Here is a 14,147-nt window from a genome sequence, read left to right as displayed (position 1 = left end):
AAAAGGGTTTAAAAAAAATGGAAGGTTGGGACTTTAAATGAGATGCGATTAGCAAAATGCGATTAAATATACATATGGAAAATACAAAAATTCTTACCATAATAGCCAGGCTCGAAAATACCAAACCAAATCTGTCTAACTGTATGTAATTAAAACAAAGGTTTAGTTGCAGTCATTTGCAAATGTCTGGGAAGCTGCAGGTCACGGCACTCTGTGTAACTGCAGTCCTAACTATGATTTTTAAGGCCTCCAAAGGAGGAACCCAGGTGTGCTAATTAATAGACAGGGAGCAGAAGGCAACCTAGAACCGCCCCTATCTATGGTTGGTCTGGCAAATGAGAGCACTGAAAAGACAAAAAACAGGGGTGAAACCAAAACATGCCTACCAAACTAAAATACCACCAAACTGTAGTCTTTTTACCTTACTTTTGCAAAGTCCAGGTATACCATGTCCACAGCCACCCTTCTGTCCAAGGTTTTATTTACCACCTCCTGCTTACCTCCTATTGCTAGAGTTTTTTTTTAAATTACGTGTAAGGGTGCATGTGATCGGCACAGGGCCTATTAGCAGTCCAGAGAAAGTCAAGTGTGAAGCAGCCTCGTAGGACAGTCAGAGGAGAATGAAAGCTCCTCCTACAAGCTTTACCATCGCTCGGTGGGACAATGATAGATGTCACAAGACTGCTATATACTGCTGATGATGAAAGGTATTTAGCTGTTTATATGTACTAAAATTATTGCGTTTCCATGTTGTGTATTGTGGGAGACCAGATATAGTGAATGCAAGGTCCTAGGTTTAGTAACACTTGACCTCACAAAAGTATCTTCTATTGCTCTTGGCCTCCAAATTTCGAAATGCTTTCATTTTTTCCCTTTCGTCTTTCAGGACAGCCACAATGAGAGACATAGGCTCCTCCCCTTCCTCTGGAAACACTGCGCCAGCCCATAAATTCTTACTTCCCCTGCCGGACTTCAGTTAGTGTTTCCTCCAGAGGGGAGACACTGTGCTTGGAACCAGGCCGGTCAGTCAGGGGACTGAGGCCATTTTTAGACCTGGAAAGAAGCAGGGGCTTCTAGGGTACTATAGGTGCGGTACTTACCCACCATCTGGAGCCACCCCATCCTCGTCGAGCGCATCAAGCAGGCTAAGGGGGTCCCCTATCGCGTCCACAGCGCCGCAGCCGGGAGGCATCCTAGATCTCCCTGTTTTTTTTTTTTGTTTTTTTTTTACAGGCCGCATTTTTGGAACCAGCGGCCTGGGTGACGTAATTTCCGACGGAGGGCAGATGTTTCCCCTTTGACCCGCGACTTCTGGTTCCGGGTCGCGGAGCTGATGGGTGACCAGGCAAACGCTGGAGAGAGTCGGGAACGTGCACAGGCAGCGTGAGACTCCGTAGCAGCAGCCACCTGCGGTAATGTCGGAAGCAGAAGCTCAATCGACACCCAGTGACACTACCTCCAGCCTTCCTAAGGTAAGAGTACCCTGGGCTGGGTTCCTCTCTACCTAGGAATGCCCCTCCATACACGGTTCCTATCTATTAGGGGGCATTCCCCCTGGGTGGTCGGGGGGGCTCTGATCCCTGCAGGATAGAGGGTCAGTGCACTCCCGGGGTTGTATCTGTCTGCCCATTTTTCTGATTTTTTTCTGCCCTGTTTTGTGCATGTTTTTCAGAAAGCGACTGAGAAGTCAAAGTCGTCCCATACCTCCAAAAGGAAGCGTGCCTCCTGTAGGGATATTCTAGGGGAGTCATGGGCAAAAAGTCCTTTGCAGGGGCTGTATAGACACCCTAGTTAGAGAGAGAGATTCAGAGCGGCAGTCAGGACAAGCTGCTTCCGTAAAGGAACTCTCGTCCACCTTTTCATCCTTTAAGACTCTTTTTGAAAGATTTCAACTCCCTTCTAATCCCATCTCTCAGGATACAACCCCATCCGCTGGCTCAGGGCTCTGCACCTGCCGAACCTGCCACTACTCAGAGGAGGCTTCAGGCCTTCCGGCGTTGAACAGGCACAGCCAGATAGTGCTACCTCAGATTCTCAGGGCTCAGAGGAGGAGAGCCAGGGTGGGGAATCCGGCAAGTCCTCCAGGTATAAGTTGTCCCTGGACGAGGTAGAGGACCTCTTGGGGGCAATTTATACAACCCTCGGTATCCAGACCGACAAAAAGACCTTAACCCTCCATGACCAAATGTATCAGGGTCTGGGGGAACAAGAGTCTTTCCAGTACATGAGGTATTGGTTTACACAGTTAAAAAGGAATGGGAGGATCCCGAGAGGAAACCCTTCTTTTCCAGGTCCCTTAAAAGGTTTCCTTTTTAAGAGGACCCGGCGTCTATTTGGAATAAGACCCCCAAATGAGACGCAGCCTTTTCCTAGGTCTCCAGAAACACGGACCTAGCGTTCGAGGACATGGGGGCCTTAGCTAATGTGATGGATAAGAGGATAGACTCCCTTCTTAAAAAAGACTTGGGACTCTACAATGGGTAATTTAAAGCCAGAGATGGCTGTTACAGTTGTGGCCCGCAACTTAGAGCACTGGCTCAACAAGATCCAGGAGCACATTGAGGCCAGTTGTCAGGATAAGTACTCACGAGGCCGAGATGCCGAGGGCGGCTACCTTTGCGACTCTGCACACTTCACCCCCTGGAGGTGGAGACAGCGGGGAAGGGCACAAAGAGGCACCGGTTACCAGCAGTGGTTGGTGGGTTGATAGGAGATCACTGAATAACTGGTCAGTGGACACAGAAGAGAGTCGTGGCAGGTACTGGCAGTGGTTCAGGTACAGGCAAAGTTCAGGTAACTGAGAGCTAGTTGAACTTTGCCTGTACCTGAACCACTGCCAGTACCTGCCACGACTCTCTTCTGTGTCCACTGACCAGTTAAGTGATCTCCTATCAACCCACCAACCACTGCTGGTAACCCGTGCCTCTTTGTGCCCTTCGCCGCTGTCTCTACCTCCAGGGGGTGAAGTGTGCAGAGTTGCAAAGGTAGCCGCCCTCGGCATCTCTGCCTCGGTGAGTACTTATCCTGACAACCCGGCCTCAATGTGCTCCTGGATCTTGTTGAGCCAGTGCTCTAAGTTGCGGGCCACAACTGTAACAGCCATCTCTGGCTTAAAATTACCCATTGTCTCAACGCACTATTGTCAGATGGTTTAGAGCAACCATTGGACAGGCATATACCCTAGCTGGTAAGGAGATCCCTACAGGGATAAAGGCACACTCTACCATAGCTTTGGCAGATTCTAAGGCGGAAAAAGCTGGAGCAATGCCAGAACAGATATGCAGGGCAGCGACATGGTCCAACTACTCCACTTTCGTGAAACATTACAGAGTGGACCTGGTGTCGGCAGGTGAGCAAGCCTTTGGTCGAAAGGTTTTGCAAGCTTTAGTCCCACCCTAGTTGGTAAGTGCTCACTTATCCTTTCATTGTGGCTGTACTGAAAGACGAAAGGGGGAAAGTTAGAGTTACTTACCAGTAACGTCTTTTCCAGTAGTCTTTTCAGGACAGCCCTAATTACCCTCCCTGAGATTTGGGAGGTCTTAAGACCAGAACGCAGCATGGTAATGAGTTTTGATGGTATGTTACTAATGTGTTCTTGTGTCTCCAACTGGCCGGAGGTGATCTTGTAAAAACTGAAGTCCGGCAGGGGAAGTAAGACTTTATGGGCTGGCACAGTGTTTCCAGAGGAAGGGGAGGAGCCTGTCTCTCATTGTGGCTATCCTGAAAGACTACTGGAAAAGACGTTACCGGTAAGTAACTCTAATTTTTGTGCTGTGATCCAGCCTCCTGTTAGAGGATAGCTACATTCCTACATACAGTGGGACAATGGAGAACAAATGTAGCTTCTGAGATGGACTAACGATTATGGACTATGAGATTTGTAGTGTGCATAGTAGAGCAATGCACACAACTGCAACTGTTATGCACCAGGTGTTCTGAACAAACAGAAATGAGGGTAAAAAACAAGGTTTGGGAGATCATGGAGGACATTTATATAGAGGGATAAAACACGGTAAGAAATAATTTGATCAAAGAGATTACAGGGTCATTAAGTATAAGAATATTGTTTTGTTACTTTAACACCATCATTACATGTACTTGTATTTACCACACACCGTTTAAGTATAGTTTTTGTGACTGGTCCTTTAATTTCAATTAATTAAACAACTTGTCATTATAACAAAGCATTTACTAATTGTGATAAATATATAATACTGTATACTGAATTTACTGATATACTAAAAATGTCTAGATTTACAAGTTTAGTCATTTCTATGCCTTTGTTCCCTGACTATTGTGTTGTGCAGGATGATTCATCAATCGTACTTTCTTTATTAATCCACCCGCTGCAAACTGCAAGAGATTGTTATGCCTATTTTTATGAACCCTACAAAAGTAGTAGTATGAGTATGAAGCCAATCAACTTGAAAGGAACAATTTAACCGCTTGCCGGTGTCCTGGGATCATGTCACAGAGCTGCAGAACGGCATGATGCCTGTGTAAACAAGGCATTTCCCTGTTCTGCCTAGTGACAGGACACTGATTGTCTGCTCCCTGTCATCGGGAGCAGCGATCAGTGTCGTGTCACATGTTGCCCAGCCCCCACACAGTTAGAATCACTCCCTAGGACACACTTGACCCCTTCCTCGCCCCATAGTGAATAACCCCCTTCCCTGCCAGTGTCATTTACACAGTAATCGGTGCATTTTTTAGCATTGTTCGCTGTATAAATGACCATAGTCCCAAAATGGCACGTCAATTTTGTTTGGGAGCCACGTCGCGTGACCGCGCAATTGTCAGTTAAAGCGACGCAGTGCCGAATCGCTTAAAGTGGCTTTGTCATTTGGCAGCCAAATCTTCTGGGGCTGAAGTGATTAAATGTAGCACAAGGCAGGATTGCTTTTGGAGAGAGGAAATGAATAGCTCACATTCTAGCTAATTCTAGTAAAATTGCCAGGTGAGGAATATTGGTTTAGTCCAAAAAAGGCTGTTAATATTTTGCATGCAACAGATACACTTTAGGTAATTATAAAATATGGCCCAGGTTATAATGTATTTTCTCCAGGTAATATTAATAATGTCTAGACTACAGCCAGTATTTGTAAATGTTCTCGCGTTACAATTGCAAAGTAATTTAAAAACTTTCTCTAGAATCTTTTGTTACCTAAGGTTCACAATAAACATAATTCGATTTGCGTATTACAATTTACAAACCAGGCCTTAAAAAAGTTAACACCACTATGAATGTATTAGTCTGGCAAATCAATTGAAGTAGCCAGTGGCTAACATGGTACAATATTCTGCTGCTACTAATAAAATAACACTTGATATTTAATTACTCCTATCATAGCAATGGCAGAGGTTCCCAAAGACACAGACATAGAAGTAGGAGCAGACGATATTTCCTCAGCTCGGACAGATGAAGAGCATAGTGTAAAAGGTAAATGTTCTGTAAAAGCATAATCAAGATTTTTTAACAGATTTATCAACAAAGATACATTAGCTTAATGTGATGGAAGACGGCACTCGGCACCTACAGTAGATGATCAAGCCAAGCTGCTAACCAGATAACAAAGACCCTCAAATTATAGAGTGGTCATAAACGCTTAAAAGATTTCGTATGAAGATCTCCCAATCACTCAATATGTGGGTGAGGCCTGAAGAGACTCCAGAAGAACTAGGCACACTCCCGCTACTTCCGGCATTTGGAGCGCAAGCTTATTTCTCGTTTTCTGCCGGTATTTATAGCGTGCTGCGGTCTTACCGCCATGCCTTTTTGATGATGTCAATTTGTGATGAAACGCGTAAGGTGGGACCTACGACATATGACGTCTGCATGCCGTGGCCATCTTTTTGGTTTGAAACAGGCGCTGTTACTTCAATATACATGTGAATTTACATTTTTTTTATAAACTTTGGTTCTTTTGAGGATATGTTTTTTTATTGTAGTTCAAGATCAATTCTTTTTTTGCTGGCTGCTATAATTAATTATGTACTGTAGTGCATGTTAGGTTAAAAAAAATATTTTCCAAGAACGGATACTCTTTTCTAACAAAGACATGTTCCCTAGAAAATTGAACAATAAGGCTGCATTCGCACAGGCATTTAGCCACAGGGTAGAGTTTACTGATTCCTGTGGCTGGAATTAACAGCTGTGCCTCCAAGCCTGTACAGTGCAATGACAGGCTGTCAGCCGCTGCAGTGATTCGTGCCTGTTTACACAGCCAGTGGTTATTTCATCTAGGTTTTACTGCACCTGCCTACTTCACTCCATTTTGGCTGTAATCCTGTAATCTTGCAACAGTTTGGGGTTCTGGAGCACTTAATACAAATCACAACCTCGACACTCGGTAACGCTAAACCCCATTACTTTCAATGACCTTGTTCACATTTGAGCGTTTTGTTGTCTATAGCAAAATGCCTGTCGCTCAAAAAAGTACGAGCTACTTTTCAGGCAGATTTGAGCATTCTTGCCCAGACTTCAATGGAAAATGCCTGAACAGCTAGAAATGTGCATTAAAAAAAAAAAAAAAAACGCTCAAACGCTTGAAATAAATGCTTAAAATAAATGCCTAAAAATGCTCAGCTCAGGTGTGAATGTAGCTTTGAAGAGGTTGTAAAGGTAGAAGTTTTTTTTATCTTAATGCATTTTCCCCCCCTCACCTTCCAGGACAGCTACTTGAGAAATGATTGGCTCCGCCCTCTACAGGAAACACAAATTGGATACAATTTAAAAGGCCCCTCAGTTGTTTTTTGTTTCCAGACCCTCCAGGAGCACCAACATGTTTTTGTTTTTCTTGGGTCTGGTAACTGTGGTTGGTGGACCCCCTTTCTCTGACATCATCCAGTACTGGTTGTGGCCAAGTCCTGGGTGTTTAGTCCCTGTACTTTCTGTCCACAAGGGTTCCCTATTAGGAGGTACTTGCTTACCTGGTGGTGAAAGTGGTGGCAACTTCCTTCAGTTTCCCCAGCTCTCCCTGTGTGGAAACCTTGTTTTCCTCTTGCTTCGCCGAGGTGTACCAAGATGGTGTCGGAGGACTTCCGATGACGCGGCAAGATGGCGCCGGAACCGAAAGTCACGTGACACTCTTCTGGACGCAGTGTTTATAAGAAAACACGGCGTGATACACTGAGGCCATGCTGCCCGGGGCAACAGTCTGCTGAAACGTCGGACAGGCGCATTTTAGCAGGACGACAGCAGCCTATCTCTCCGGCCGATCTCCACTCGCCTTATGGAGCTTGAGGACAGGTCTGAGGATGGAGCACCCGCTCTGTTTGAACCAGAGTCAGCCTCCGGGTCTCATACTGCCTCCAAGGTAAGCCCTTGTCTGGTTCTACAGCAGGGGACCTTTTTTGTATGGACCTTCTTTGTTTATGGTTCTTGTTTCTGCTTTTTTTTCTAGTACAAACCGGTGAAGAAGTAATGTGGGAACTGTAGGGCCAGGCTTTCTGATAGTTATAAAAAACTTTTTTGTGAGGATTGTATTCCATCCAGAGCTAGGTCAGAGATTGCCTTTTTAAAAGAGTTAATGTCTTCTATGAAGGAGGTTGTAGCCTCCTTCCGGTCCCAACAGAGTAGCAGGGCTGGGACCTTCCTCATCTAGTTCCATGGCTCAAGAGCCTTCAGCCTCCGCTAGACCCCTTCCTCTGTTGGTGTCCAATACCATTAATTCACACTATACTTCTGATCTGGAAGAAGGTGAGAACCCAAGCTCTTCCTCTGATGGGGATTCCGCATCAAAGGAAGAGACGGGTAGCTCTAAGTATCTTTTTCCAGTGGAAGATATTAAACTTTTAAAGTCAATATGTACCTTGGAACAGATTGAAATGCCACAGCAAATCCAATCTGTACAGAATAAAATGTATAGTGGTCTACAGGGGCCGAAATCGAGAACTTTTCTGGTGCACCAGTCACTTAGGGATATAATTCTTTCAGAGTGGAAGGAACCTGAGAGGAGCTTATTCCAGTCTAAAGGGCACAAAAAAAGATTTCCTTTTCAGTCTGAGTTCAAGGAAACTTTCTTTAACCACTTAAGGACCCCTTCACGCCGATATACGTTGGCAGAATGGCACGGCTGGGCACAACGTATATGTACGTTGTCCTTTAAGCCCAGCCGTCCGCGAGTCCCCCGTGCCGAAGCTCCGTGACCGCGGGACTCGCGGACCCGATCGCCGCTGGAGTCCCGCGATCAGTCTCCGGAGCTGAAGAACGGGGAGAGCCATGTGTAAACACTACTTCCCCATTCTTCACTGTGGCGGCGTCATCGATCGTGTGATCCCTTTTATAGGGGGACACAATCGATGACGCCACACCCCCCTACAGTTGTAATCACACTTGAGGTCACACATAACCCCATCAGCGCCCCCTGTGGTTAACTCCCAAACTGCAGTTGTCATTTTCACAATAAACAATGCATTTTAAATGCATTTTTTGCTGTGAAAATTACAATGGTCCCAAAAATGTGTCAAAATTGTCCGAAGTGTCTGCCATAATGTCGCAGTCACGAAAAAAATCGCTGATCGTCGCCATTAGTAGTAAAAAAAAGGTTTTTTTATAAAAATACAATAAAACTATCCCCTATTTTGTAAACGCTATAAATTTAGCGCAAACCAACCGATAAACGCTTATTGCGATTTTTTTTTTTTTTTACCAAAAATAGGTAGAATACGTATCCGCCTAAACTGAGAATTATTTTTTTTATATATTCTTGGGGGATGTTTATTTTGGCAAAAAGTAAAAAAATATTGAATTTTTTTCAAAATTGTCGCTCTATTTTTGTTTATAGCGCAAAAAATAAAAACCACAGACGTGATCAAATACCACCAAAAGAAAGCTCTATTTGTGGGAAAAAAAGGACGCCAATTTTGTTTGGGAGCCACGTCGCACGACCGCGCAATTGTCAGTTAAAGCGACACAGTGCCGAATCGCAAATAGGGGCAAGGTCCTTTAGCTGCATTTTGGTCCGGGTCTTAAGTGGTTAAATGTCCTAGGCTGGATGCCCCTATGTTACAGGTATCCAAGAGGTCAGAAATGTCTTCTGAAAACTTGGTGGTCCTTAAAGAGCAAATGGACTGGAAGGCCGACTCCTTGCTGCGTAAGGCCTGGGATGCTTCAGCTTTCTCCTTGGATCTAGCAGTAGCATCCACCTGTGTGGCTATGAATTTGTATGTATGGGTTCAGCGTCTGGATGATCTTCTTTCATCCGACACCCCCAGAGGAGATTAGGGAGTCTCTCCCACTCATTGCCAAATCAGTTCACTTCTTGGTTGATGCAGCTGCAGTCTCTGTGAAAGCTGCAGCTAGGTCTTCTGCTCTTATTAATTCAGCCAGACAGGCTATCTGGCTTAAATCTTGGGAGGGTGACCTTGCCTCCAAAAACAAACTCAGCGGCATTCCCTTTAAAGGCAAGCTCTTATTCGGTTCCTCCTTGGTGGAGGTCCTAGCTCGTTCCTCTGAGAAGAGTTAACTGTTCCCTTCTTCTCAAAAGAATAAGCCACAGAATAAGAAGCCTTTTTGCAGCTTCCAGAACAAGGTTCATAGATAAGCAAAAAAGGTGGTCTCTCTATGCTCCTTCAGCCCCTTCCAAGAATCCCCAGTGACGCCAGCATAAGGGTAGTGGGAAGGTTGTCCCATTTTGTCAAAGAATGGGCAGAGTTTTCAGACAATTCCTTTTATTCTTCAGACATTGGAAAGGGGTTACAGGTTGGAATTCTAGAGTCCCCCCCCCCCCCCAGAGATTTTTTCTTGCCCATCTGCTGAGAGACCAAGAGAGACGGCAAGCCATGTTGAATCTAATTTCCGTGTGGGAAACAGAGGGGATTATATCTCCTGTTCCGGAAAAACAAAAATTCCGGGGATTTTATTCCCAGGTCTTTCTGGTTCAAAAAGCCTCCGGCAGCTTCCATTGGTCGTCAATTTAAGCATCCTGAACAAATGTATTCTCTACAGACGTTTCCGGATGGAAAACATTTATTCTGTAAGAAATCTATTGTGGCCTGAGGTGTTCATGGTAACCCTGGATCTTCAGGACGCTTATCTTCTTGTTCCAATCTGCCAAAGCCACCGAAGGTTCCTCAGATTTGCGATTCTCATGGACAACGGGCCGAGTCATTGGCAGTTAAATGCCCTTCCTTTCGGTCTCTCGGCAGCACCCAGAATTTTTACAAAAATCATGGCCGAAGTTATGGCTTTTTTCCGGATGCAAAGTGTATCAGTCATCCCATATCTGGATGATTTTCTGATCTTTGCCCGACCCTGTAATACACAAGCTTAATGTATTCTAGTAAAGTTAGTCTGTAAACTAAGGTCCGTTTTGTTAGGTTCTTACAGCATTTAGACACTTTATAAAATAGAAATTGACTGGGGCCATCTTAAGTGTGTGCATCATGAAGCCAGACTGTATGATTTCCTGGATTTCAGCCTTGCAAATCTCGCACATGCTCAGTGCTGCACAAGCAGTGTCAGATCAGGTTTCAGCACCTGTGCTGTCCAAGTCGCATGATTTGAGACTGGGGAGTGCACAGACTCCTGGAAAGTTACACCCACTACATTCCCAGGAGTCTGTGCAGTGAAGGTTAGGAAGCATTAAGCACCTAGGTGCAGGAAGTGGGAAGATTAACTATTCTGCCTAGCAACAACAATTTGAAGGCATCTAAAAAAAAAAAAAAAATTTGTAAAGGACTAATGACATTTTTTTAAAACTACTGATGTAATGTTATATTTATGGGTGGAACTTTAAGTAGCTGTCCTGGAAGATGAGGGGGGAAACCCCCATTAGACTTACCAGTGACGGTATTTCCATGAACCTTCCAGGACAGCATCTATATTCCCACCCTATTCTACTTTTCACTGGTCGACCTTGTTTACCTGGTGGTGTGTGTTTGTTTGTTTTTTTTTGTTGTTTTTTTAAATGTTACTATTTTTTTTTTCTCTGCCAAGTGCACTTTTGGTGGAGGGTTACTTGATCTTCTAAACAATTGAGGGTCAGAGGAAAGGGAGGGGCCTTTTAAATTGTATCTGCTTTGTGTTTCCTGTTGTGGGCGGAGCCAATCATCTCTCAAGTAGCTGTCCTGGAAGGTTCTTGGAAATACTGTTACCGGTAAGTCTAACAGGGGTTTTTGCATTAAGATAAACATTCTGTGTGCAGCAGCCCCCCTAATACTTACCTGAGCTCCATCTAGATCCAGCGATGTTGCACGAGAGACTCCGCTGTCCAGGACTCTCCTCCTGATTGGCTGAGACAGCAGCACAGTGCCATTAGCTCTGTCAATCAAAGCCAATGAGTAATGAAAGGGGGCGAGCCATGTTGTAGCTCCATGTCTGTGCCCCCATAGCAAGCTGCTTGCTGTGGGGGCGCTGAACAGGAGGGAGGAACCCGAGACGAGGAGGATCTGGGCTGCTCTGTGCACATTACACAGAGCAGGTAAGTATAACATGTTTATTGTTTTTAACGAAAAAAAATGACTTTACAATCACTTTAAGGTAACCGGAGTGTGTTGTGAATAGTAGTAGTATCTCCCTTGACCTTATGGATTTGCTTATTACAAGATGAAAAACACATGTGCACATTAAATTTCATGTTTTTTAAAATCAACTATTTGTCTAATATGCGCTAGTGCCTATGCCCATTATGTTTTTCACAACTGTCTTCTATGATGGTGGATCTCTATTGTGTACACATGTGTAAATGATAACTGTAATATTTTTTAAATAAAAAATGTAAAGTTTGGCAACTGGCTGTTCAATGCAGGGTTGATGTGTCTTTATCTGGCTAAAATCTAACATTAGTATTTATGCTATATCTTGCAAACAGAAAACTTAGAGGAATCTGGTACACCCGAAGATGACTCGGCCCCAAAGCAGGAAATAATAGAGAATGCAGAGGAGCAGAATATAATGCAACAAGATGGTAAATAGTCATTTCAATTACAATTAAAAATTATTTAATAATTGGGAAATAATACTTCACGATTGGCTGTGCAATTGCCTATTGCAGTGATCTCGAAACTGTGGCCCTTTGCTTGCCTTTATCCAGTCCTTGGGGTACTATTCCTCCCAGTGACGCCAACGATGGGGGGTTCTATTCCTCCCAGTGACGCCAACGATGGGGGGGTACTATTCCTCCCAGTGACGCCAACGATGGAGGGTACTATTCCTCCCAGTGACGCCAACGATGGGGGGGTACTATTCCTCCCAGTGACGCCAACGATGGGGGGGTACTATTCCTCCCAGTGACGCCAACGATGGGGGGGTACTATTCCTCCCAGTGACGCCAACGATGGGGGGGTACTATTCCTCCCAGTGACGCCAACGATGGGGGGGTACTATTCCTCCCAGTGACGCCAACGATGGGGGGGTACTATTCCTCCCAGTGACGCCAACGATGGGGGGGTACTATTCCTCCCAGTGACGCCAACGATGGGGGGGTACTATTCCTCCCAGTGACGCCAACGATGGGGGGTACTATTCATCCCAGTGACGCCAACGATGGGGGGGTACTATTCCTCCCAGTGACGCCAACGATGGGGCATTGTTTACTTCCACTAGCCTCACTCCTGCCCCCTAAAAGCTTAAGGACAGTAAACCTGGCCCTTTTGGTTTTGAAAGTTTAAAAGACCCCTGGCCTATTCCAATAGGAACTGAGGTGTAATGAGGAACCGTATTGTTCCTAGTAGAGTTAATTGGCATGGTTTTAATTTTAAAGGTACTGTTCACTCAACATTATTCATATCAAGTGGTCTTACATTCTCGGCACCTCTGTGAGCACTTTTTCTAATAAAGGGAGACTTTGATATATAATATGTTCTATATATTTATATTGCAGACAAAGTAGAGGAGGTGACTGCTGATCATCCAGAAGTGCAACAAATGGTTGAGGAAGCTATGAGAATTGCACAGGAGACTCCAGTGACATTAAGTGCAGATGTGTATGTCAGTACCCTGGAGAAAGCTATCGCAGAGGTAAGAGTAATAGTTCATGTATACATTTCCTCTAACAGATTAAATCAGATTGTGCTGCTATGTCAACAAGTAATAATGGTTGTATATCAATCTGATTACAGTCACATATTTGAATATTTTGGCTAATATCCAAACACAGGAAATTTGAATTGATTTACTAAAGGCAAATAAACTGTTACTTTGCAAGGTAGGTTTGTCTTTGAAAGGGAATTCCCTGCAGAGCTTAGTGAATGGGGCATAGCTCTGCTTACTTTCATGATCCAATCATGTGAAAGCAAAAATGCTGTTTTGTTTTTCATTTGTATGTGATTGGGTCATCTTTGCAAAGTTACATTTCACCACAATTACTAAGCTCTGGGGAAAGTGCCCTTGCAAAATGAACAGCTTATTTTCCTTTAGCAAATCAATTAATGTATGTTGAAAATGAACAAACAACTTTAATTTATTACAAGAAAAGTTAATAAACGAGAAGTTAAACCAAAGGTCTTTTAGCCTTTCTTAATGTTTTACCTCAAAACTGGTGCCTGTTTCATATTCCTTGTTGCTACAGCTGTTGTTATATCGAATTGGTACTTTGTCACATTTTGTGACCTTTTACAAATGAATTAGATTCTGGCACTTTTAAACAAGGTAATTCATTTTTATGTAGTGCTCTTTTCATCAAAATGACTAGGTGAATTTCCTCTGTTAAAGCCTTATAAAAGTCTATATTTTTATGTACTGTACTATATAGTAGAGTACCACATTCCTCCTAGGCCTTTATCAGCCCGTTAGATTTAAAACTGTATTAAACTCCAAAACAAAAGTGTAATATTACAGCTTACCAGTCAGGAGATGTGATGGCTGTATTTGTTTTATTTTTTTAGGCCTCTCCCCCTCTGTTTTCACCTTGTGACCTAACCAGTAACCATAGGTGTGTGCCTGGGCACAACCTAACCACTATGTGAGGTGCCGATTTCCCCCTGTGCAACCCCCACCACCTCGCAGTACTGCTGGTCTCCATCCTCTCCTCTCCCCTGGCTGCTGCCTATTTCAGGATGGAGTGCAGGGGAATGGGCTAGTAAATATTTAATTTACCAGCCCCTTCCTTTTCTCCTTTGATTAAAAAAAAAAAAAATGTTTATTGAGAAAATAAAACGGTACAAAAAAAGATGAAAGAATGATGAAAGAAAAACACAGCTGGACA

General features: G+C 44.1%; 1 protein-coding gene across 3 annotated transcripts in view; it reads left to right on the top strand.

The window, feature by feature from the left end:
- AK9 (adenylate kinase 9) overlaps positions 1-14,147 on the top strand; it is a 209,406-nt gene that overhangs the window by 97,630 nt on the left and 97,629 nt on the right. For all 3 annotated transcript variants that reach the window (XM_040350222.1, XM_040350223.1, XM_040350221.1), the window contains exons 14-16: positions 5,351-5,440; positions 11,814-11,909; positions 12,825-12,961. In XM_040350222.1, the coding sequence (XP_040206156.1) occupies positions 5,351-5,440; positions 11,814-11,909; positions 12,825-12,961 (323 nt within the window). The remainder of the gene's footprint in view (positions 1-5,350; positions 5,441-11,813; positions 11,910-12,824; positions 12,962-14,147) is intronic.

This window comes from Rana temporaria, chromosome 4, assembly GCF_905171775.1.
Source record: "Rana temporaria chromosome 4, aRanTem1.1, whole genome shotgun sequence".
Classification (NCBI taxonomy): Eukaryota; Metazoa; Chordata; class Amphibia; order Anura; family Ranidae; genus Rana; species Rana temporaria.
This window is presented reverse-complemented; position numbering and strand designations above follow the sequence as displayed.